A 22,242-nucleotide genomic window follows, 5' to 3' on the forward strand; every position below is an offset into this window, starting at 1 on the left:
AAAAATTCCTCAACCATGTTGTCTTCAACCGAATGCTTTCTGCATTTGGCATCTGCAGCATTTTGCAAAATGATTATTTGCCCCACATTTATGACAGAATTTCCCAAAGGCAACACACTATTTGGGGCCATGCTGTGATCCACACCTTCCACATGACAGTTTGTACCCAGTCTTCCCCCTAGCAGTGGTTTTCATAACAAGTAGTTCCACTTTCTGATTTGACCTATTCTAGCTATATTCTTTTGTACTTAATACATGGATCACCTCTTCTGGTGAATCCAGCTCTTTAGCTTGTGCTTTCACAGCTTCTGCTGCCCTGCATATCTGGAGAATTTTTCTAAAGTTAAATCTCCTTCACAGAGCAGTCTCTCTCTTAACACATTGGCTTTAATGCCACAAATGAATGTTTGAAGATGGTTAAAGCATGGAGTTAAATAAAATACTGACTAAATCTGAGGAACATTGCATGCCAAAAAGGAATAAAACCTTTGAGAGAGACCATTTTTTTACATGCATGCAAAAACTGATGATACTATAGAGCAATATGTCACGAAATTAAGAAGACTCAGATCTGTGACTTTGAGTTGATAGAGTCTCTGGTCAGAGATAGAATCATTTGTTGTCCCAGGAGCAACTTGGCCCACGAACTTTGATCACAACGTTTTGCCCACAACAAACTACCTGGGCAGCTGGCAGCTCTAAGACACCCATTTGTACCCCCAAATTTGGCAGATAAGTGTTTACACACTACTCATTTGTGTTCACAGTTTGCTCTGGGCACAACAATTTAATTAAGAGGCTTGGATAAAATATATAAATTCTAACTGTGGGGTGCAGCCAAACTTGCTATCTGTTCTTAAATCATGCTTCGCTCCCAATGGCTTGGAAAATGAAAATAGGGTAAAAAACCAAACATATTGGCAAAAACAACAGTATTTTCCAATCTTAAAATTTGTTTCTTATTAAATGAACAAAGCAATAAGAAATGAAAGGCCTGGGAAACATTAGCTTTCAATAAGACACTGGTTTTTAAAAGGGTCATGGGAGAGGATGGGCATTCTCCGTATCCTTCATGTCTGTTCCCAACTCTGGGAGAACAGTCCACAAACAAGTGCCAAATGAGTTTGTGTTAGGTCACCAGGGTAAAATACTCTTTGATTAAACGAACATAAAGAGATCTTCGGTAACCTTTTAAATCAGATTACACCCAACAGAGGGCTCATCGTACAGGTAAAGTTAATACCTCAGAACCTTTGCCCAATTGATTTGTATGTGAATTAGCGGGGGCCTCGATTTCTGGATGGGTTTCAGAATCCTTTGGATATTCATCCTTCAGGCAAGATGCTAAACTGAAAATGCTTTCTGGGCATCCCCAGCGCGGGTGAGAGATCCCTTGGCACTTTGCCTGCATGCTCTCGCTCTCTGTGATAGTAATGCCACCGGGAGCTTGTAGCTTTCTCTTGCGCAATCCTGAATGACCCAGCTGCAGAGTGTCCAACCCAGACTGTTGCTCTTGATTGGGTCAGTTTAGGAGAGCGATCGAATGAGTGATTCCAGATTCACCGTGTTTGGCTTGGCAGTGAAGTTAGAAGCGTAACTCCAGCCTCTTGCTTTGCAATTCACTGCCGTGCTAGGAACTCTCCAAGCAAACAAACCAGGAGCAGGTGGTGTGTGGCACTGTCAGCTTTAGTGGGGTTGATCCCAGGCTCCCAGCTGCTCTCAAGATCCTCAAGGTCTCCTCTCCTCACACCCCTTGGAGGTAACTCCTGCAGCACTAGCCTCCAGATGATTTATAACCAGCAGAGGGATAGTGGGGCAGGGCAGATAGGGAGAGAAACCCACATTCTCTCCGCATACTCAGAGCACATGTGTTGGGTGAAATTCCCCTCGTTCTTCTTGTCTCCTTCAAACACCCCCTCCAGGCACTGCAAAAGAGACATGTCGCAAGGTCCGGCACTCACAGCTGTGTAATCCTCAAAGTCCGCAGGGTTACTACAGCCCCAAGGGCTGCAGCGTCACTACTGTGAGCTGTAGGGCTGGGAACGACCGCGGTACCAACCTAAAGTACTTTTGCCATGAGGTGCTTTGCTTTTCCATATGTAGCCCAGATAGCAGCAGGGCAAGCTACCCCTTCACTGCCCATCAGCTCTCTCCTGTACATGCGTGGTCTCCATCACCACAGCATCTCATAATATTTAGCTAGCCCCGCAACACCCCTGGCAGCCTGAGGCACAGAGAGACTAAGTGACTTGCTCAAGGTCACGCAGGAAGTCTGTTGGGGTGCAGGGGCTTGAACCCAGACCTCCCAAATCCTACACTAGCACTCTAACCACTGAACCACCCTTCCTCTCACTGACCTGGAAGTGGGACCTGCCATGGCCAGAGGAAGAGTAAGGATGAAAGATAATAATGGGGCATGGGGGTAGTTAACCAGACCCTTCAGAACCTTGGAGGTTCAGCTGGGGCTTGGGTGAAAGCTTCAGAGGCAGGGGTGGGAAGGGATGGATATTATCTGAAGTTGTTCACTCATTATTAGGCCTATGGTGAAACAAGAGGCCTCTTAAGTGGTGCCCCCCACTCTCCCGCCCTCTGCTTTTCTCACCTGGAAGGTCAATAATGAGCCATCCATCCTCTTCTTCCTCCTCAGAGACAAAGGGTTTGGGTTCCTCCAGGCCCTCGGGTGTGCTGCTGTCACTGAAGAAGAGGCTGGTGAGGCGTTGGAACATGGCTGGGGAATGGTTTCCAAGGTGAGCTTTGATGGGAAGAGAGAGGGAAAACCCAGTGTCCAGTGCCTGCCTCAGAGATGGAGATGGACGTTGCTGGTGGTGCCGGGTGGGAGAGTGACGCTTAAGAGTCCTGTCTGGGTGGGCGAGTCCTTCCGAAGGGCAGGAACCCCTTCCTTCCTAGCGAAAGCTTAGCTGAGTCTAGTTATGTATAGTGCAATCATGAGGTTCTTCACTTGGCTTCAGTGCAAAGGCCTGCGAAGAAAGGAGAAATTCATTCATGCCCTGTGGAAAGCCAAAGCTTCCTGCATCACGAGGGATTCAGATGGGCTGCAGGGAGGAGGGAGAAGAAACCCTGATGTGGATCTCAAGGACAAGTCGCTGCAGCCCCTTGTTCTCTGATAGCATCACCCTTTTACCACCCAGACACCTCCTGCAATGCCGAGTTCACTCAGCGTTCCCCTTCCCCTCCCCGTGCCTCAAGCAATAACCTTCCCCTTACTCCCTTTTGCTTTTATTCATTTTGACCTATTTTCCTCGAAAGCAAACAAACCAGCCTAGTACTGGTGCTCACACAGAGTTTGCAAAGTGCAGTCTAGCTCTCTGGCACTATATAAGGAATAAGCGATGAGCAGACTGTAAGTCAGGAGACCTGGGTTCTAATACTCGCCATGCCACTGATCTGCTGTGTGACCTCGGGCAAGTCACTTTCCCTTGCTGTGCCTCAGTTCCCTCTGTAAAATGGGGCTGTTGACACTTGCCCATCTGTGAAAAGTGTTGTGAGATCTAGGGGTGAAAAGTATGATATCGTGGCAAATATTATCATTATGAAAAGCTAGGAATGGGCAAAGGGGCTGGACTGGACAAACACTCAAGAGTTCAGATGGTCACATGGAGCACATGATGCAGTCCTAACTGCAGAGCTGGGCTGGAAAACGCATGAGAACAGACTTTCCTGTATTATGTCAGTGCTGCTTCCTCTGTGCAGCAGCAGGAAGCCAAAAGGCAGTGAAAATGACCAGGCCACCCTCTATCCCTTTCCCCCACGGTGAGTTAACCAAACAAGGCTTAAGGTTTGGTTCACAGCTATTGGGGGGGATAGTCACCCCTTGAGTCATGCACATCCTCGTGTCTTCCCACTGTGTGCTCCTACTTGGGTGAGAGTTGGAGGTGTTGGAGGGAGGGGGGTCCAATAAATCTTAATTACAGTGGTGGAAATTAGACCCTGAGCCAGGTTCTGATCTCCATCCACCTGGCATAAATCTGGAGCCTGTTGATTTCAATGGAGTTACTCCAGATTTACACAGCAGAATCTGTGGCAGCAGATGAAAAACTGGAAAGGGATTTGAAAGGACATAACGGCATGATCCTATTGGGAAGCTGATTAGAATTAGGTCTTGGGGTTTGGTCAACAGAATTCACCTCTTATCAAGAGGAAACAGACGAGACACTAAATATATACACCTGGAGCAGGCATCTACTGACAGGCAACTCCTGGCCTGTAAATCTCAGCCGGCAGGATTGTTAAACTGGCTAAATGTCTCTTTTGCAGACAGAGAAGTAGCTTCACACAAGGAAATAATAAATAGCAACTACAAATAGCCATGTTCTCCCCATTTTTCACTGAAATGTGTTGAGTCAGTCCACCAGTTCTGTCCAGTTCTAATAAATATTTAGACCTCAAAACACTTTGCAAAGCTGTGTATCATTATCCCCATTTTACAGCTGGGGAAACTGAGGCATAGAGCTGCTAAGTGACAGAAGTGAGAACAGACTTCCCAATTCCTAGTCCATTGCTCTCTCCACTGGATAGGCTGCTGCCCAAGAGCTAACTACCTCTACCAATGGCTGTGCTAAGGGATGAGGTCGGGTTTTAATTTAATATTTATCTACCCTGGGAACAATGAGTAATGAAAGATTGCAGGAAAAGTGTTTCATTGCTCCATGCCCTCAAAGCAGTCCTTTCCCTGCTGGAGTGCAGAAAACATGGCATAGCCACTAATCTGACCACCCTCTTGCCCAGATTTTTCAGGCTGATATAAATTGGACCCACATCCAAGACACCCTGGGTTTGGAAAGAAAATGAACCAATGGGGTTTTGCAGAACCAAAAGCATGTGTGTGCTGGCCCATCTCCATTGCATTTGCATTCATACCTTGGACAGAAAGGAACAGTGTGGAAGAGGAAGCTGCCTCATTCAATGTCGGGGGGGAGGTGGGCCAAGGAGCTGGGGGAAGGGGGAGACTAAATACAGGTTGGCAGGGCTGAGTGAGAAACTGGGGCCTGGGGTGGGAGGGAAACTGGGAGTGGGAATCAGACAAGAAGGCTGGGTCTGGCTGGGCAAGGAGACTAGGCCTGGGAGCTGGGGAGATCAAAGAGAGAGCTTGGGGTGGGGTGGAGACGGAGACCGGATAAGGATCCAGAGGAAAGAGTCAGACTGCCTGGCATGGAGACTAGGACTGAGAACCTGTGGGGTGGAGGAAGGAGGGGTTGAGATGGATCTGCTGATGAGCTGGGGCACAGGGGGAGAAATGGGAGTGGCCGGGAAGAGGCACACTGAGATTGGAGGGTGAGACTGGGACCAGGAGCCTGTGGAGGTGGAGAACATGGTGGGGGAGATTGGAGGCCAGAGGAGGGAAAGAGAGCGATTGGACAAGGAACCAGGAAGGAAGAAAGGAACTGGGACTAGCTGGGCAAGGAGACTGGGGGCCAACTCTCCTCCCCAGGTTGGGAAAATTAACCAAGTCATGTGACCTGTGGGCCACCACACTGGATCAGGTCTCTGGTGGATAAGGAAGAGGCCTGGGCTACCAGATGGCTATAGAGAGGAAGAAGGTTTCTGTGGGTGAAGTTGAGGAGTTGCTGCTGGCGAGCAGGAAGACAGACCCTTGGGAAGGAGAGGCTCTGCTAGCTAGACGCTGGGTGAGGACTCTTCCTTTTGAGCTTATTTTGTGAGTCTCTGCTGCTTGTGTAGGGCCAGGGGGAGCTGGAGTAGAGGAAGATAGAGGGGCCAACTGGAAGAAGGTGGCCTGGAGCAGAGGACAGCCTCTGGTGGAGGGCTGTGGGATCCCTTGACTGGGGGAGGACCCCAGAAGGGAGACACTTTTTGTTTTGATACCTCTGGCCTGTGTGGAGTATTTGAGGAGCTCTGAGTGAAGGGAAACTAAGGCAGGGGAGTTGCAGCACCTTCCCAGGCTATGAGGAGGTGACAGGAAATGCATAGGCAATGCCTGGCATTTCCTAGCTACTGCAATCTTGGCTATGCTACTTTAATACCACTCTTGTAATGCGGTTTTGTGCATGTAATTAGAATTCTGTATAGTAGTAAGAAGAAAATAACCCGACAAAAAGCCCATGAGCTAGTTCGTTACAGTGATGTTATAGTCAAGTTCTACAACGACCTTGGTGTGTAATACAAACCTTGTCGTACATATTCTTCCCAAATCAATAAACTACGTAGCAGAATAGAGCAGAGTCTCGGCTACTCTATGAACAACTGAGACAAGATCTGGCTCCTCTGGCAGAGCAAAGGGCCAGTTAATGTGTCCCAGGTGGCTGGGCAAGAACTGGCCTGCCATAAGCAGCCCCAATATGCCCCTGTGCCAAACCCTGGGATATTGTCTATTATGGTAGTGCCTTGAGACCAGCCATGATCAATGCCCCATTGTACTAGGACAAACAAAGTAGTCCCATCCCTGCCCCAAGCAGCTTATCATTTAAATAAACAAGACAAAGGGGCTAGGGGAAAGGGTCTAATGCCCAAGCAGAGAGAAATGAGTGGTGGTTTGTCAATGTCCTGATGGAACTTGTGGGACTATCCTGGTGGTTTGGTTTTTTTTGCATGTGATGGTTTTAGGAGGAGACAAACTGAACGGAAAGACAAAAGAAGGTGAGAGAACAGCTTAGGAATGAGACTCGGCCAGGCCTGTAATGCTCCAGGGACTCTGGGGTGCACTACAGTCTATAGGCAGCTCAAGGACTGCGATAACTTAAACAGCTGGGGCTGCTCTCATTTATATCAGGGGTCATTTGAATCCTTTGAACACCACAGAGTTCAGAGAGTGTAAAGATGACTTAATGCCACCTTTCCCTTGCCTCTTCCCCGTGGCTGCATCTCCTGGGGGCACAGCATAGAATTGGCTCCTTCAGAACGACCTCTGACAACTCCATTACGTTAAAGGGGAGAGAAGGTCAAATAAACAGAGTTACACTCCAATGCTGAATACTTGAGTTTGTCTGTCTCTTTCTAGATCTGGGAGGAAGCATTGTCTAGTGATTACAGCATAGTGTTCAGAGCCAGGCAATCATTGTTCAGTTCCTGCCTCTAGCCCTGGGCAGGGCATTTCACCATATTATGCCTTGTTATCATCCCAATTTTACTGATGGGGAAACTAATTCTCTAACTTGGAGAGGGGGGTGAGGTGAACTTTATTATTGTCAATAAAGATCTTGAAGACCTACAGAAGGGAGGTGTGACGTATTAATAGGAAAAAAACATTCAAATGAGACAAAAACAGGGATTAAAAGTTAATTTAAAACCACGTCGGGGCTAGATTTTGGGAAATTGAAGTTGCATCCACAAGACACAGTTCTGCATGTATTTCCCTGCTTTGCATGCATATGTTTGTGCAAGTGAGGACTCTAGTTTGAGAAGGTGGCTGTCATAGGGTGAGCTGCCCCTCAAAGGGAATTGGGTCCCTTGTGTTTGGGGTTCCCTGAATCCCGCATAGGAGTGGGGTCACGTGGCTGGGTCTGATGATCGGGCTGGATGCCGTTCTTGCTATTAAAAATGCTGCCTGGTCTAACCCCCCCCCCATTTCTGTGGAGAGAGACCTGAGGGCAGAACGTGACGGGGGCTTAGCCAGGAAGGGTCTGGGGCAGACTTAGGGAAGTGTGGAGGGAAGAAGGCCTGAAGTAAACGCCAAAGAGGCCCCACCTGCGCAGTGTGGGAAGCAGACCTGAGGGGACAGTTGTGGGGATGGAAGACTTTGGAGTAGATGGCTGTTCCCTTATTTAGGGCCTCAGAGCTGGAGCCTGGTGTAGAGGGAGGGAGCAGACTCCCCTGCACCTTCAGTTGTGCCTCCTGGAGGGGTGAGTAGACAACGCTGGCCAAGGGTGGTGGACGGATTACAGGCCTAGGGAGAAGGCTGTGAGGGACCCCTGCCTGCAGAGTGACTTGTTGGAGCTTCTCATCCGGGGCTGAGGGACTGTTGAGGCAGGGGAGAGGGTGAGAAGGACTCTTGAGCAGAATGGCAGCCCAGCCCTGAGGCATGGGGAGTCCTCGCATTGAGAGGCCAAGGACTAAACCAGTGCCCCTCAGGTGATAGACATTTGGGTCTGAAGAGGGCCAGACAGACCACTGAGGCCATGACAGCAAGTGACAGAACTTGTTTCTATACCTTGTGTGAACTCTCTTGTTCCTTGCGCCCCACCCCCGCATCCCTGCGAAGGGGAGCTTATGAAATAACCAGAGATCCCAGTGCACCAACCCACCCATTCTGCCGAGGGAGATGGTGGACCTGAAGGAAAGTGGGTACTCTAAGCAGGTGAAGGTGAGGCACTGGCCCTTATCCCTTCTGAGGCAGAGTGACCTGAAAGCTGCTAACACAAAGATCTGGGGGACAGAAGTGGTAACTGGCTTGTGTAACCAGCCATCCCACAACAGCTTTGTGTAACACGCTGGCCTGATGGTGTCCCTGTCCCTTGCTAGTGTCTGGCCCCAGAACTTGTTACTTACAGCCTGCCCTGCCTGCAAAGCAGCTCTTCAGAGCCTCTTCCTGAGCATGTGCAGCCAGAGTTGGGGCTGCAAGAGCAACTGGGCAGCAGCTCAGTGCTTTTCTCGTTCCACGCTTATGACCTCTCCTGCACAGTCAAACCCCAGGTGAGCTGTCCCTTCACCTGAGCAACCTCCACTAACACTGCATTGCCTCTCCTCTTAAGCATCCTGATTCAAAGACCACTGAGAGACTTCCATTGACCTTCATGGGCTCTGGATCAGGTCCGTAATGAGGTTCAGTGAACTGTGACTCTCCTACAAGCTGGCTTTCTACCTCATGTGGTAGGGGCTGGAGTGTGTGGTGCTAAGGTTCTGTATTTAAGGCTCACCAACAATGGAGAATCTGTGGCCATGGTTTGATATATTTGTACATTTATGGGGGTGGGGGGTTATGGTACCAACCTGGACTGAGCTATTGCAGGGTGCAGTGCTTTCTTAGAGGTGGATTGTTGGCCCACATGAAACCACCGAGCATGCAGTAAGTACCGGGGTAGTCTGAGATGAGCTAAATCTAGATGTAACAAGATTCCAGGATTCTGAGGTGCTCTGGAGCAGCAGGCTGGAAATTCTGCAGCACTTCATCTAAATATTTACAAACAGAGGCTTAATGTACTAAGCATGGAAATGAAGAAGGCAGGACCTCTTGTGTTAGTAAATTCAACTTGTTTTAGACTAGCCTCATCTCTCTTTAAAAAAAAAAAAATCAAATGTGGATTTTTGTACACGGACTTCTAGGTCATTGTGGTGAATCTTGCAGGCTCAGAAAGATAATATTGCACCAGTTACACTCAGTTCACGCTTTCAAGGCTTTCTTCTCAACTATGAGGGCTAGAAACATAACAAAGCTGAGAGACTGAAGCACAGCTCTCGGGCAAATGCTGTGGCCACAGGACCTTAGGCTGAGTCCCAGGTTTAGACCCATGTATGCACACCTCTCCCAGGTCCAGTAAATCAAGTAACATAGTGTACAGCAGACTACCTGACAAAGTAATGCACATTGAAAAATATAATCCCAACTATATATTTAAACCTGCTCCTCATCATTTTATAACAAACAAAAGGAAGTATTTTTTCACACAATGCAGAGTCAACCTGTGGAACTCCTTGCCAGAGGATGTTGTGAAGGCCAAGACTATAACAGGGTTCAAAAAAGAACTAGATAAGTTCATGGAGGATAGGTCCATCAGTGGATAGCCAGGATGGGCAGGGATGGTGTCCCTAGCCTTTGTTTGCCAGAAGCTGGGAATGAGTGACAGGACGTGGATCACTTGGTGATTACCTGTTCCGCTCATTTCCTTTGAGGCACTTGGCATTGACCACTGTTGGAAGACAGGATACTGGGCGAGATGGATCTTTGGTCTGACCCAGTATGGCTATTCTTATGAAGGTCCAGCTGCCCGGTTAGAGCCACTTTCCATCTTCTCTGTGTGTCCAGAGGGGATAGAGCCATGGGCCAGGATTTAGCCCACTGCACTCTGCTTCCTCTTATCTGCTGCAAAGGCCTGCTGTGCCCTGGTAGTACCAATCTCCAGTGCAGATGTAATTGCTTTGGGGGAGCTAGTTACAATATGGTTTCTCTGTTTGACATGGTTCCACTTTGGAGTATAGACTGGCCCTTAAATCTGCCCTGACCCCCGCCGTAGGCTCTGGGCTGCATTCCTTGGGAAGGCTAAGGTCTGGCATCCCTGTTTGTGGGCATTTGGTCTATAAACTCATTCTGGGTGTAAAGCCACCTGACACTTTCCAGGTTTGTGTCAACACAAATGTTGACATTCAGCCTTCTGCAAATCTAGGGCTTTAAACCTCATCCTATTTAATAACCTGATAGACATCTTACAGCTCACACTTAACACAGAGGAACAAAAAATACTGCAGAGGCATGACGTGGTCATATGAACCACCTGAACTGCTGACCATGGAGCACTTGATCCCTGGTGCTGCAGTAAAGCTGGACTTTTTTGCATTCAACTATTCTAAAAAAGCATTCAGGAAGCTTTCCATTCACTGGCTACAAATGCCCTTCAGGCCTGGTCTCCAGATAGGGGCACGGCTTAAGCACAGTCTATTTAACTAGCACAATGGAGCACTTTAATGACTTGCTCCGTTGTTTATGAAAGGCTGGAGAACACTGTGTAACTGGCAGCATCAAAGCTAATCAATATGGCACGTAAACACCTTGATGGGAACGGCTATGCAGGCGACGTGGAGAGGACACAAGAGATGGGTGGAACTCAGCTTTCAATTAGAAAAAAGTTGTGCTTGAAGTCTTACAGAATTTGAGAAATGGGGTTGTAGAGCTAGGGAAGAAGGAGGGTCGCATCACTCCAGTAACAATGTCATTCTCCCTATGAGAAGAGGGCCATCTTCTCTCGTCTACAAAGCTGCTGGTATCTCCAACCGTCACATGCCTGATTCTACACGTTTGGTCTACGTTAGTTCCTGATCTCAATACACATGCACTCAAGCTGCCCCTGTTAGGGTTCCTGTAGCAGCCCTCTGCATGTTACAAACCATTAGAGCGTCTCATTTAAATTGTGGAGTCCCTCCATGTACTGAGAAGAGGAGAATCCATATAACATTCCTTGCATGGAGCTCTATCCAGAATAGGCCCACTGACATGTACGGGATTACTCCCATGAGCTCATGCTGCAGGATCAGCCCCAGGATTATCACTCTGTGAGTTTACTCTGCAAATGCAGACAGTACAGTCCTTCAGAAGCGTGAATCTACCAATCCTATATAAGGGTATTGTGAGGCCGAGACAGAAAGTGCCAACCCAGCTTCGTACAGGGACTTAGCATTAGAGAACCCAGCTCTCATTCCCAGGCCAATGGAAGAACCACCATCTCGCTCTGGCAACCGTTCAGAAATAGATTAATACTTGACCCAGATGTCCCTGACTTGGTGTCTTCCTGGCTTTTCCCATCACTAGTGGCTGATCCCACAAACTCTTGCTGCCTTCGTAGGGTTTCCATGGAACAATGGCAAGATTCAGCCCGAAAAGAAACACTTCCTTGTTTACAATGAGCCATCTCCTGCCTCTTAAACCCGTCAGTCAAGTGTCTGCTGGTGCTTTATATGGACATGATGGGGCATAATGAAAGCCCAGAGAGTGCAGCACTGTGAGGGAGGCAATCATGATGACCACATACAGAGGCACATGGCATTGGTAGGTGAACTGGGCAGAGGCTGCAGGAAGAGCAAAGGCTGGTTCAGCAGTGAACGCATTGGTCCATGAGTCAGGAGAGCTGGGTTCTGTGCAACCTTGGGCAAGTCACTTATTGCTGAGTCCTCCAAAGGGGGGGGAGATTCTGGGGGAGCAGCTCAGGTGTTGGGTGTTAAGACACAGTTTGGGCTTGATGTGCAGAGGTTCTCAGCATCTTTAGCTCCCACTGACTTGAAGAGGAGCTGTGGGTGCTCCACAGCTCTGCAAACCACCTCCCAGGGGGCACAAGCTGAGCACTCAGATGCCCCAAATCAATGGCCACTTCTGAAAATATTGGCATAACCCCCCTGCCCCACACACACATATCCCCATCTGTAAAGAAGGGGCAAGGGGGAAGAAGTGAGCGCCCTCTCAAGAGTGAAACCTGCACCAGAACAGGCCTCAGCATGGGGCAGGGCGTAAGCAGTGACTTGTTGCTTGTATGGGCCCTCTGCCCTGGGATGAATTCCCCCTCCACTCCCCATGTCTGAAGCTGGAGGTCACTAGATAACTGCAGAGCACTGTTCTGGATCAGAAGTGACAGTTGTTGACAGCTCAGATCAGCAATGAGGGGGGCTGGGAGGAAAGGATGTTGGTGAGTGAAATGACTCTTCTCTGAGTCTCTGAGTCTCTTTAAAACCTGCTCTATCCCAGCCTTTGAAATTGCTTACAACGAGCCCAGCTGGGCCCTTATTAAGGGCAGTGAAGGATTTTAAGCCCTTAGTCCAGTCAGCAACTCCCTCCTGACACCATTACTTAGTGACCCTGGAAAAGGCGATGGAGGGAGGAGCTGCGTTCGTGCCATGGTGTGGACTGGGCTGGAAGTAGCAACTTGGGTAACGCAGTTGGCACCTGTCCGGAGCACAGAGCTCCTCTGAAGGGCATAGGGAGGGTTGGAATAGGATCTGTGGTTCACATTATAGAGAGGCCTTGGCTACCAACTTCCTGAGCAGAGTGGGATGCAACTGAACGTGGCTCTCCCACAGTGCTTGGCCTGGCTGGGGGAGAAGGGGAAGCCATTTCCATGAGAGGTAAGGAACTGACCCATTCTGACCTGATGCAGACGACAGAGGCTGTTCATGGTGGGCTCCTGTGGACTTCAGAGCTGGCACATAACCAGCCCTTGAAAGGGAACATGCCAAGCTGCTCAGGGTGGAAATAAGACCAACCTATTGCATTTTGGCTTGTGAGCCTCCACGCTTCTGAGTGGACTAGACTGACGCTGGACTCCTATGAATCCAGCTTGTTCATGAGACTGGCTCCTTCCAACCAAAGAGTGGTGGAAAAATCCAGCACCCTTTGTCTGTTCTTATAGGTGTCCCCATAGTGGTTCTGCAGTGTGAACATTGGCATGGGGGGCAGGGCGTCTAGAACATTGCCTCTGATTACACCCCAGTGCCCTCACACTGGCCCCAGAAAGTCTAAGAGCTTAACGCTGAGTCAGTTACTAGTGCTGTCAGTTCAGGCAGTTGTTCCTTTAATCAGGCTTCAACGCTACCGGCATTTATCCACCTTCAGAGGAGCCACCTACTTTGGGTTGCTGGTTCCTTGCTTTTGAGCGCACACAGACTTAGAGCCTGATCCAAAGCCTCTGAAATCAATGGGAGTCTTCCCCTGACTTCTAGGGGTGTGTGGCAGACCCCTGCTGCCGCCTGGGTATGATCTTGCACCATTAACATCAATGGGCAAAGGGTCAGGCCCCAAAAGAGGCTTGACTTAAGAGGGCTCTCCCCTTCTTGGGACAGGCCTGTAGCACTCCTGCTTCCAGTCAGGAGATCAGAGGGGCAGCTGCCAGCCCCCTGGTGAGTCCATGGGACACAGGCAGGTCCAAGCAGTCCAGCCACAGTATTTTAGTAAGTTGCAGGGTGTAGGAGGCAGGACGAAATAAAGCTTGTAAGCTGCTCCCTGGACTCTTGTTTTTGTGATGTGTGGCATTGGTCCAATCTGCTACACTCCAGAGGCAGATAGCTCCACATGCTGTCTGCAGTTCCACATGCCCTGGGTCTAATATCACATTGCTGAGTGTCTAGTGAATAATTTGTTTTAAACTGAGTTTACTCTATATCCTGCATTATACCTGCTTTCCCAGCCTTCACCCCACTCCTTCCTTCTGCTCCTACCATGGTGCGTCCTTCCTAGCTAGTGTTTGGTTTTCTTTCACTCCTCTCTCTTTCCCTCCGTCTAGCTCAGTGCAGGGAAAGAGGGAAGTGCATCTTTCTCCAGGACCTCCCCTAAAAATGTCTCATTCTCTTCTCCTTTCCTATTTAGCCCCTCAGTCTTTCCCATCCAGCCACCTCTCCTCACTCTGGTTCCCTTTCTCCTTTGGCTCTTTCCTCAGTGGCTCCTGGCTGCTCCTCAGCATGGCTCCGCATCCACACACCCAGGGAAAGGAGCAGTGGCTCCTCAACTCCTCTTCCACATGCAGTGGCTACAGCAGCCAGCAAAGTGAAGGAGGCCCTGCCAGAGTGGGAGGGAGGCTGAGTGGACCAAGGACACAGCCTGGAAGCATCTTGCCCACCAGCAAGAGATGTCTGTAGTTAGTCTGAGAACGGTGATCTGCATGCTATCCCCTGTCCAGCTCCTTCATGCAGAGCTGGGTTGAGGCACAAGGCTATGCAGAGTGCCATGGAGTCAGGCAATGTCTGACTCCCGGCTTTCAGGTGAAAGGAGAAAACGACTAGTTCTCATGGAGGCGAAGACAAGCCTGAAAACACAACCTGAGCGTAACTGATATAGAGCTGCCTGCTTGACTGCGCTGGAAGCCTGGAAAAAAGCTCTGAGGTGTGTCCTACCCTATGTGTCTCCACGGTGTTGATTTCAGAGGTGCTGCTCTAAGGAGCCCTAACAACACTGCCCCAGCAGAGAATGAGGTGAGTGGTATTGGGGTTTTTCCAGGGGTCCCTTGTTACCACCACTCCATCCTGGCTGTACTAGGTTGGTATTTGCCGGAGCCCTCACACACCACACAGGCCTGTGGGTGGCTGGGGCACAAATTCCCCCTCCTTCCTGACAGACCCGAACTCCCTGATGCCTGGGTGGTCCAGGGAGACCCAGCAGGCCCCCAAAGGAGATGATGTGGCAACCTGCCCACCCCATCCCACCAACCCATCAGATGGCTTGCGAGTAGGAGCCCAAACAGGGGTGTGGCAAGGGGTGTACCTAGGATGCCAGATTGCTTTAATCCAACCCTGCTTTAGGGCTTGTTTACACATACAAGTTGCAGTAGAGCTTGATGACTACTCTATCTAATGCTTCTCCCATGGGTGTAGGTGTTCCACCTCCCTGAGAAGCGATAGCTATGTCAATGGGCAGTGCCCACCTGATGACGTACCACTGCCTACATAGGGAGTTTGGTCAGTATAGTTGTGTCCCTTGTGGGGTGGGGGAGTGGACGTAGTTATACTGACAAAAGTGTGCAGGGTAGACCAAGCGCAGTGCAGCTTGCTTTTGCAGCAGGAGGATCTAAGGTCCCATCAACAGCAGCATTGGAAGATCTAAGTGATCATTCCTGAGTTGCCATGGTTTTGTTACAATGGCTTAATGCGGGTGGCTCCTCTTTACAGCATGGCAGGTACTAGATTCCATCAGCAAGTCATCTGAAGGCTCATGAACATGTCTACGTTTGCTAAAGGCACATGTTGCCAAGAGCAGAAGTCAGTTGAATTTTACCATGGAACTGTGCCCTGCCTTCTAGCAATATAGCACTGAAACTTTATCATGTCTTTTTGCATGTCCTCTGTCATGTGAGCAAGTTGTACAGAAAGTTTAGAACTAACACAGCCCAATCTGTGGCCCGATGTGAACGTAGGGTTGCCAGTTTAGGTTGGATGTATTCCTGGAGGCTTCATCACATGATAATCTTTCATTCCTGGAGACTCCAGGACAAACCTGGAGGATTGGCAACCCTAGTGATGGATAGGTGTGTGTGAGAGAGAATTCTCTCTCTCTCTATCACTCCAATTAAATTGCCCTCTAAATCTTAAGATTTTTCCTTCTAATTAACAAAACTGATCAGGAGAGAAGATCTAAAACAAATATGTTGAAAGGCTTGGTTAAGGGTTATGGGCCAGATCCTCAGTTGGTTTAAGCAGGATGAGGACCTGGTCATATGCCTTCTATCAATTGTCACAGGTTCGGTGTTTTGTTGACTATACAACAGAAGGTAACTGTTGGTTGCTTAGGTTCTTTTCTGCTTATGTTGCTGGCTGTTTATCTTGAGCCGCCTTAACTGTTAAACAACATGGTGTTTGTACACGAGTATACTTCTAAATCCAAACTGATCCCTGGTGTAACTCCATTACTTTCAGAGGTGTTACACCGGGGTTGAATTTGGTTGATAACCAAGGCCACAGGGGTTGCTGTGTCCTTAAATTGCACTGCTTGTGAAAATGGCCTAAGTTATAAGGTCACTGACAATCTTTTAGGCCTACACGTGGACTTCCCTTGGCAGTTGTCCCATATTGAATTGCAGCCATAGGTTATTTTTTTTAACTGATGTTTGCTGCAGAACAACATGCAAACTTAACGTCTAGCCCATTCTGCAATCTACTGCACACTGACTGGTCCTGCAAAAGGAAGATGGGGATGGAGAGCTAGGTCGAGTCTGTGAAGAGGAAGAGTCTGGTGGTCCTCTACGAGTTAATTTACAAGGGCCCTACTTCTGCAAAGCACAGAAGCATGTTCATTGGCTTCAGCAGAACTTAAACATGGGCTGAAGCATTTTGCTAAATAGGGATGGGCTTGAGCATATTTGTAAAGCTTAGCAGGTGCTTAAGTACATTGCTGAATCGGGGCCCAAAGTAGGAGGCAGTCTTTTGTCTTATAATTTACAGCCATGTGAAATGCATCTAAAATCAGTCCATCACTGGAATAAAAACGAAATGCACTTGGATACCATGGTGAAGGGGCAATCTTGTCCAGGTTTTTGTAAGATGCAACACAGCTCTACATGGCCTCTCTGGAAACACCAGACGAATAGCCCAAAGCATTCTGGTTTAAAGAACCTAGGAGTTTTCTGAGATCCTAGAACGGAAGAGTGTTTGAAAGCACAGACCTTCTCTTTTGTTGCTCTAAAGTCTGCATTTTGCTCAGAGATTTGCCCCCCAAGATAGCAAGTTTCTTGCCTGTGTGAATTTTAGGGCTGAGTTATAAACTAGGCCATCTGAGTATATAATGGAAATCTCATTTCCCTCTATGCCCCCCCCAAAAAAAAACCAACCCCACAAAAAAAACCCCAACACTCTGGAATATAGACTTTAACTGATGCTCAACCTTCCTCCAAGCAGGGAAGTGGTATCCCTATTTCTCAGTTTGGGGGGTGGGGGGGGGAACAAGGCACAGATAGGTTAAGTTGGATGTCCAAAGTTACACAGTGAGTTTGGCAGAGTCGGACACTAAAATTCTTGGTTCCCGGACCCCTGCTTTAGCCACTGTCTAAGGCTCTATATTCCTGAAGCTATTGCCTTTGCCAGCTAGGCAGCTACAATTAGGTCTAGTAGGCCCCAAAATTGCTTTTTCTTATCCGTTGTTAAAGGCCATGGAACGATGTCTTAAGTGTTTAATAATTATCAGTAGCCCAGTGCTTGCCATGAGCAACCCTACAATAACAAACCTGTGTAGGCAATCATGTTTCTGAGCAATCCTGGAACAACAAACCAGTCAGTGTGTCCAGTGGAAGACCGATTTCAGTAAGGGCACAAGGGGTTCTTACTAATGGGAATGCAGACTCTGGGCCAAATCTCCAGCTGTTGTAAATCAGTATAGTGCCACTGACTTCAATGGAGCTCTCCTGACTTAAACCAGCTGATGAATTGGCCCCCATGGTATTAACTGTAGACTGGCTTGACGGGGGGTCTTGCTAGTGTGAAATAAGTGGTTGTGTGAGGATAGTCACCAGGCCTGGCTCAAGGCAAAAGGGAAAGTGGGGTGGCCTTTGGCTTATTCTTATGGAACCTGCCCATACTGACACCAACTAAGCAACACCCTCAGAAATTGCTGTCGACTGGTTCCCCCTTTGGGGAAGATGGGATAGCAGTAACATGCTACTTGTGTCTTAAAGTGACTGTGCCCCGCCTCGCTCCCTCACCAAGTGTTTTATTCTGAACCACTGGATGCTAAAGAAAGAGCAGCAAATTGTTTCCTCAGTTTGTCTGTAAAGGGGCCTTAAAAACCCTGGTGATGCACCTGGTGGAGGGGATTCTGAGTGCTGCACTTTTCCAAGCTAGAGTTTAACACTTAAGTCCTCCAACTTGCTCCTTTCTCCCATAGAGTCAGGGAATCCCCCCTGGTGAGTAGGTCTCAGCTCCTTGCCTGAAGGAATTAGACCCACATGGTTTGTTACAATTACCTGAGCCTAAAGCAAAATAAACACAAGGAGAGAAGATGGGGCACTAGTACGGCCACTTCTACACACACAAGGTTTGTCTTCACTGCAAAGTAAACCTGGGAGTTGCTGCTGAGCCCTCCTCCTTCCCCACACGCCATCCTCTTGCCCAGATTTGGTGGTGCTTTTGGCCCAGCTGGAGCTGTAAACTAAAACCTAGGTGCTGCTTTCACTTAGGCTGGTAACTGGATCACCTAGCATTGAGGACACAAATTAAATCACTTAAGTTATGATTGTCCTCCAGAGCCTTCCACAATTCCACCTGGGCCCAGGCAAACAGACTAGTTATCTGACAATTCACCAGGAATTCAGCTGCTAAGCTTATTGTAGTGCAAAGACCCATGGGATATGCCCCCAGACAAGCCCATCGAGAGAAATCTGGGGCCCACTTCCCCCACTTTATTTACACAGACCTGAGATGTTCGGGGGGGGGGCTGTTTAGCTTGGGGCCCTAGTAAAGTTGTCCCCCTTTCATCAGCCCTGTCCCCAGGAGTCCTAATGACACATGGGGGGAGTGCAGTACTGGTAACCTGGGTAGAACCTGACAGTATGGCTGCTCACACCTAAGCTCAGTTAACCAGGTGCCAGCCATCAGGGTTACTTCTGCAGTGAAGACATGCCCACCGTGAGCAGACTAGTTACTACTTTATGGGTGAGCAGGTTCCTTTCATTTCCTGCTCCCTACCCCCATCTATGAACCTCCACAATGAATGGAAGGGGGAAGTAGTTAACAAAAGGCACTTACAGCAACAGGTTCCACTTTATGTGAAGACCTCCTGAGTGGCCTGCCAATCTTACATAGTGTAATCCAGGGGATGCCCTACAAGATAATGCAGAATGACTTGGGTGGCTCAGTTGCCTAGGGATCAGGTTTGAAATGCCCTGGAATCTCAGGTTTGGGCTTTCAGAGGCAGCCTTCCAAGGCAGAGAAACTGAATTCCATCTAGTTGATGATCTCTTAAGTGAAACCTCAAACTGAGGTCCTTATCTCTCCTGCACAGAGAGATAAGAGCCTGAAAGACCTGTCATAAGAGATAGGGTTGCTTGGGTGTCCTTGGCCAAAACAGCGGGTTTTTTTGTTTGTTTTTTTTAACTCCTATTGCAACATCAGGCATAGCTGATGCCAAGCTTGGTCATTCAAGGTTGACTGTAAAGAATGCACAAGGGTCATGCTTAGTGAAGGACGCTTCCGGGCATGTTTGTGTCGTGTGTGATTCTTGCACTTTTGCCAGTACAGCCCACCAGTGGTGCAAGTAGGGTAGTGCAGTTTGCTGTACCAATAAGTTATTTACAGCCGGTACGGCGTACCGGAAAGACAAGGAGCAGCAGAACATGGGGCTGCCGGGTGGGGCTTCCACACAGCTGTGTCTCCTGAGTCCTGTCCGGGGTCTGTACAGCAGCCCCACCAGAGGAGCTACTGGCGTGCAGCCACCCAGCAGTCCCACGTTCTGCTCCTTTGGCCCGCAGTTCCCAGGAGAGGCCTGCGGTTCAGGGCGATCCTGGGAACCGCAGCGGCGAAAGGAGCAGAACCACATGCCGGCAGCTCCTCTGGCACAGCTGTACCACTTCCCCTCCCCCCGAGCCCTGTCCTCCGGCGGGGCTGCTGTACAGACCCCGGACAGGACTCAGAAGATGCAGCTGCATAGCAGGGCTGGGGATGGTATAGCCGTGCCAGAGGAGCTGCCAGAGTGGGGCTCGGTTGCCAGTATGGCTGAAAAAAATACTCTCTTCTGTCAAAGGGAGCTGGTTTTCAGCTCTTCTGCTGTCTGGGTTTTTATCGCAGTTGTGGAGACGCTGCTGGGTCCTGTCTACACTAAGATGCATCTGTTGTAACTAGGTCCCCAAAGTTCGTTCTTGTAATGTAGATGGCCTTAGATGCTTTGTCCACTCCAGTGTTCAGAGTAACGACAGTCTCTTGTCTCCAAATAGATACGCAGGAATCAGTTCACCCACCGGTGAAATGCAGCTAATTCTGGGGTACAACATGGTTTAACAGCATTTGGCAACTGCAAAACCTACATCCATCTAACTGAAATTAAAGGTGGGTGTGTGGAAACTTCCCTAAAAGGGGACACACTTTTTGGCATATTGTGGGAGATGCAGTCGTATCACTGAGGCCAGCATACAGAGGAGAATGGGAGAATGAACTACAACTTCCAAGAGGCACTATGATGGCATTCCTAAATGGACAGTTCCAATTTTTGACTTTTGATTGGGAAAAAAAGTCAAACTTTTTCCACAGGGGAAAGACTCCTCCCCTAATTCTTTCCAACCAGTTCTAGTGTTTAGCACAGTGTAAAAGACAGTGATAAACTCCCCACAAACTCTTCTCTCTTAACAGAACTCCACAGCTGCTTTGTGGAGCACTGTGTAGGGCACCCAGGGAAAACTCCTCCAAGAAACCGCACAGGTTTGCAGACTCCTGTAGGCTTGGGACAGCATCCCATCACTTGGCTAGGTGAGCAGTCCAGCCTTGGCCCTGCCTGTGCATCGCTTCCTCGAGTCTAGGAGCAAAGTGTCATAGTGTGAAGTAGGGACTGGAGTACATAAATCTACTCCCCCTTCCCAGCTGCAAAGGAAGCTAGCCATGGAGTGACAGTTCAGACTATCTGTGGATGACCCTGGGTAGGGGACATCTGCTCACAGTCTGACAGTTAAGGGTGAATGGACAAAATCTTCGTTGTGTTTGGTCTGGAGAGAGAGGGGGGAAAAAACCAAACACAGATGGGGCTGGTGCCACCAAGTTCTGTGTGATACAAGGTGCCATCTGTGAGACATCGACCTCAAGCCTCAGAGCGGCAACTCACTGTATGCAGAAGAAACACCCCATTCTCCCCTGTATACGAGCAAGTACAATCACTGTGGTACAACATTTTGGCTGACACTTGGTTTTGGCTGGGGCTCCGGAGGCGGGAGACTGTTATTGTGGTCTCAAGGCACAAGATACGACCTGACCTACCTTAACCCTTATCTGCCCTCAAAGGATTATAAATTCCTCTGGGTTTTTCTCCTCTCCACGTGCCACTCTGCTAATCCCATGCAGAATTTTCCACAGTTTTGTATAGGTTGTTCTCCAGTCAGTACTGCCTTTTCCCTAGGTTGGCCCTTACCCTTAAGACTGACTCAGGAACTGGCAGCAAAGGAAGGTGGGCCAACTGGAGTGGCCCCAACAGAAGGAAGAGGACCAGTCAGAATTCTGAATCCTGGCCCGCCCTCGGTTTCCAGCACCAAGAGGCTACCTCTTCCCTGCCACAGCAATTCCCAGTGGTCAGACCCATCGCGGAAAATAAGCAGTCTTCAAATGACACCCCCTGAAGGTTAAACTTGCTTCTTAAGGGTTACATTTGTCATCACTCTTCTGAAAACTCTAACCATTCCATATTTTTAAGCACTTAAACAGATTCAGATAAGAGCTTGTTTATAGGCTTTATTTTTTCCCGTAGATCTGCATACATAATTAGCTTTGTTTTGTGAATCACTGTCTCTGCAAATAGCCCTAGAAGCTAAGAATAGGAGAAAGGAATGGCAACAAAGACCTATGATGCATAGGAATGCTGCTGAAGCTAGGAGTGGGAGTCTGTTTCTTCGTAGCTAACAGGGGCAGCAGATTTCGAATGGCAGGCTGTAATACTATTCAGAAAATGGCACCAGGATCCCAGAAACTTTCCATAAATACTACACAGCAGGACAGGGACTGACGACAAACACTACATTCTTCCGAAGCTGAGCTAAGAATACCCCGTACAGTCGTCGGTATAATGCATTGGAGGCACCAATCGAGTGCATGCCTATGATGCTCTTGGGAAATGCTGTTTTCAGCTATGTCTACAAAAAAAGACACACAAATAATTCTTCCCTTTGGTGCCTATAATCGTCCTATTCTTGGAGATCAAAATGCTATGCCATGAAAGAACATCTTGGGATTGTGACATTTAACTAGAACAGGATTCTTAAGCAGATGGTTTTGGGAACTATATTAACCCCATAGCTCTTCAAGACCACACCTGTGTTTTATGTGCTTGAGTAATTGCCCTCACCCGTAGGTCAGCAGCAGCACTTGAGCATGGGACCTTTGATGCCATGGCACACACCTCTAAACACCACTAGCTAAAGGAAAAACTCCATTATATGGCAACAGCAGTAAGGCTAATAGCCG

General features: G+C 48.7%; 1 protein-coding gene across 3 annotated transcripts in view; it reads right to left on the bottom strand.

The window, feature by feature from the left end:
* TP53INP2 (tumor protein p53 inducible nuclear protein 2) overlaps positions 1-22,242 on the bottom strand; it is a 45,291-nt gene that overhangs the window by 14,057 nt on the left and 8,992 nt on the right. For 2 of the 3 annotated variants that reach the window (XM_077832253.1, XM_077832251.1), the window contains exons 2-3: positions 8,902-9,081; positions 2,603-2,978 (exon numbers count right to left, since the gene is read on the bottom strand). In XM_077832253.1, the coding sequence (XP_077688379.1) occupies positions 2,603-2,726 (124 nt within the window). In that variant the 5' untranslated portion in view covers positions 2,727-2,978; positions 8,902-9,081. The remainder of the gene's footprint in view (positions 1-2,602; positions 2,979-8,901; positions 9,082-22,242) is intronic. The other variant, XM_077832252.1, reaches the window with a different exon arrangement.

This window comes from Eretmochelys imbricata, chromosome 13 (genome assembly GCF_965152235.1).
Source record: "Eretmochelys imbricata isolate rEreImb1 chromosome 13, rEreImb1.hap1, whole genome shotgun sequence".
Classification (NCBI taxonomy): Eukaryota; Metazoa; Chordata; order Testudines; family Cheloniidae; genus Eretmochelys; species Eretmochelys imbricata.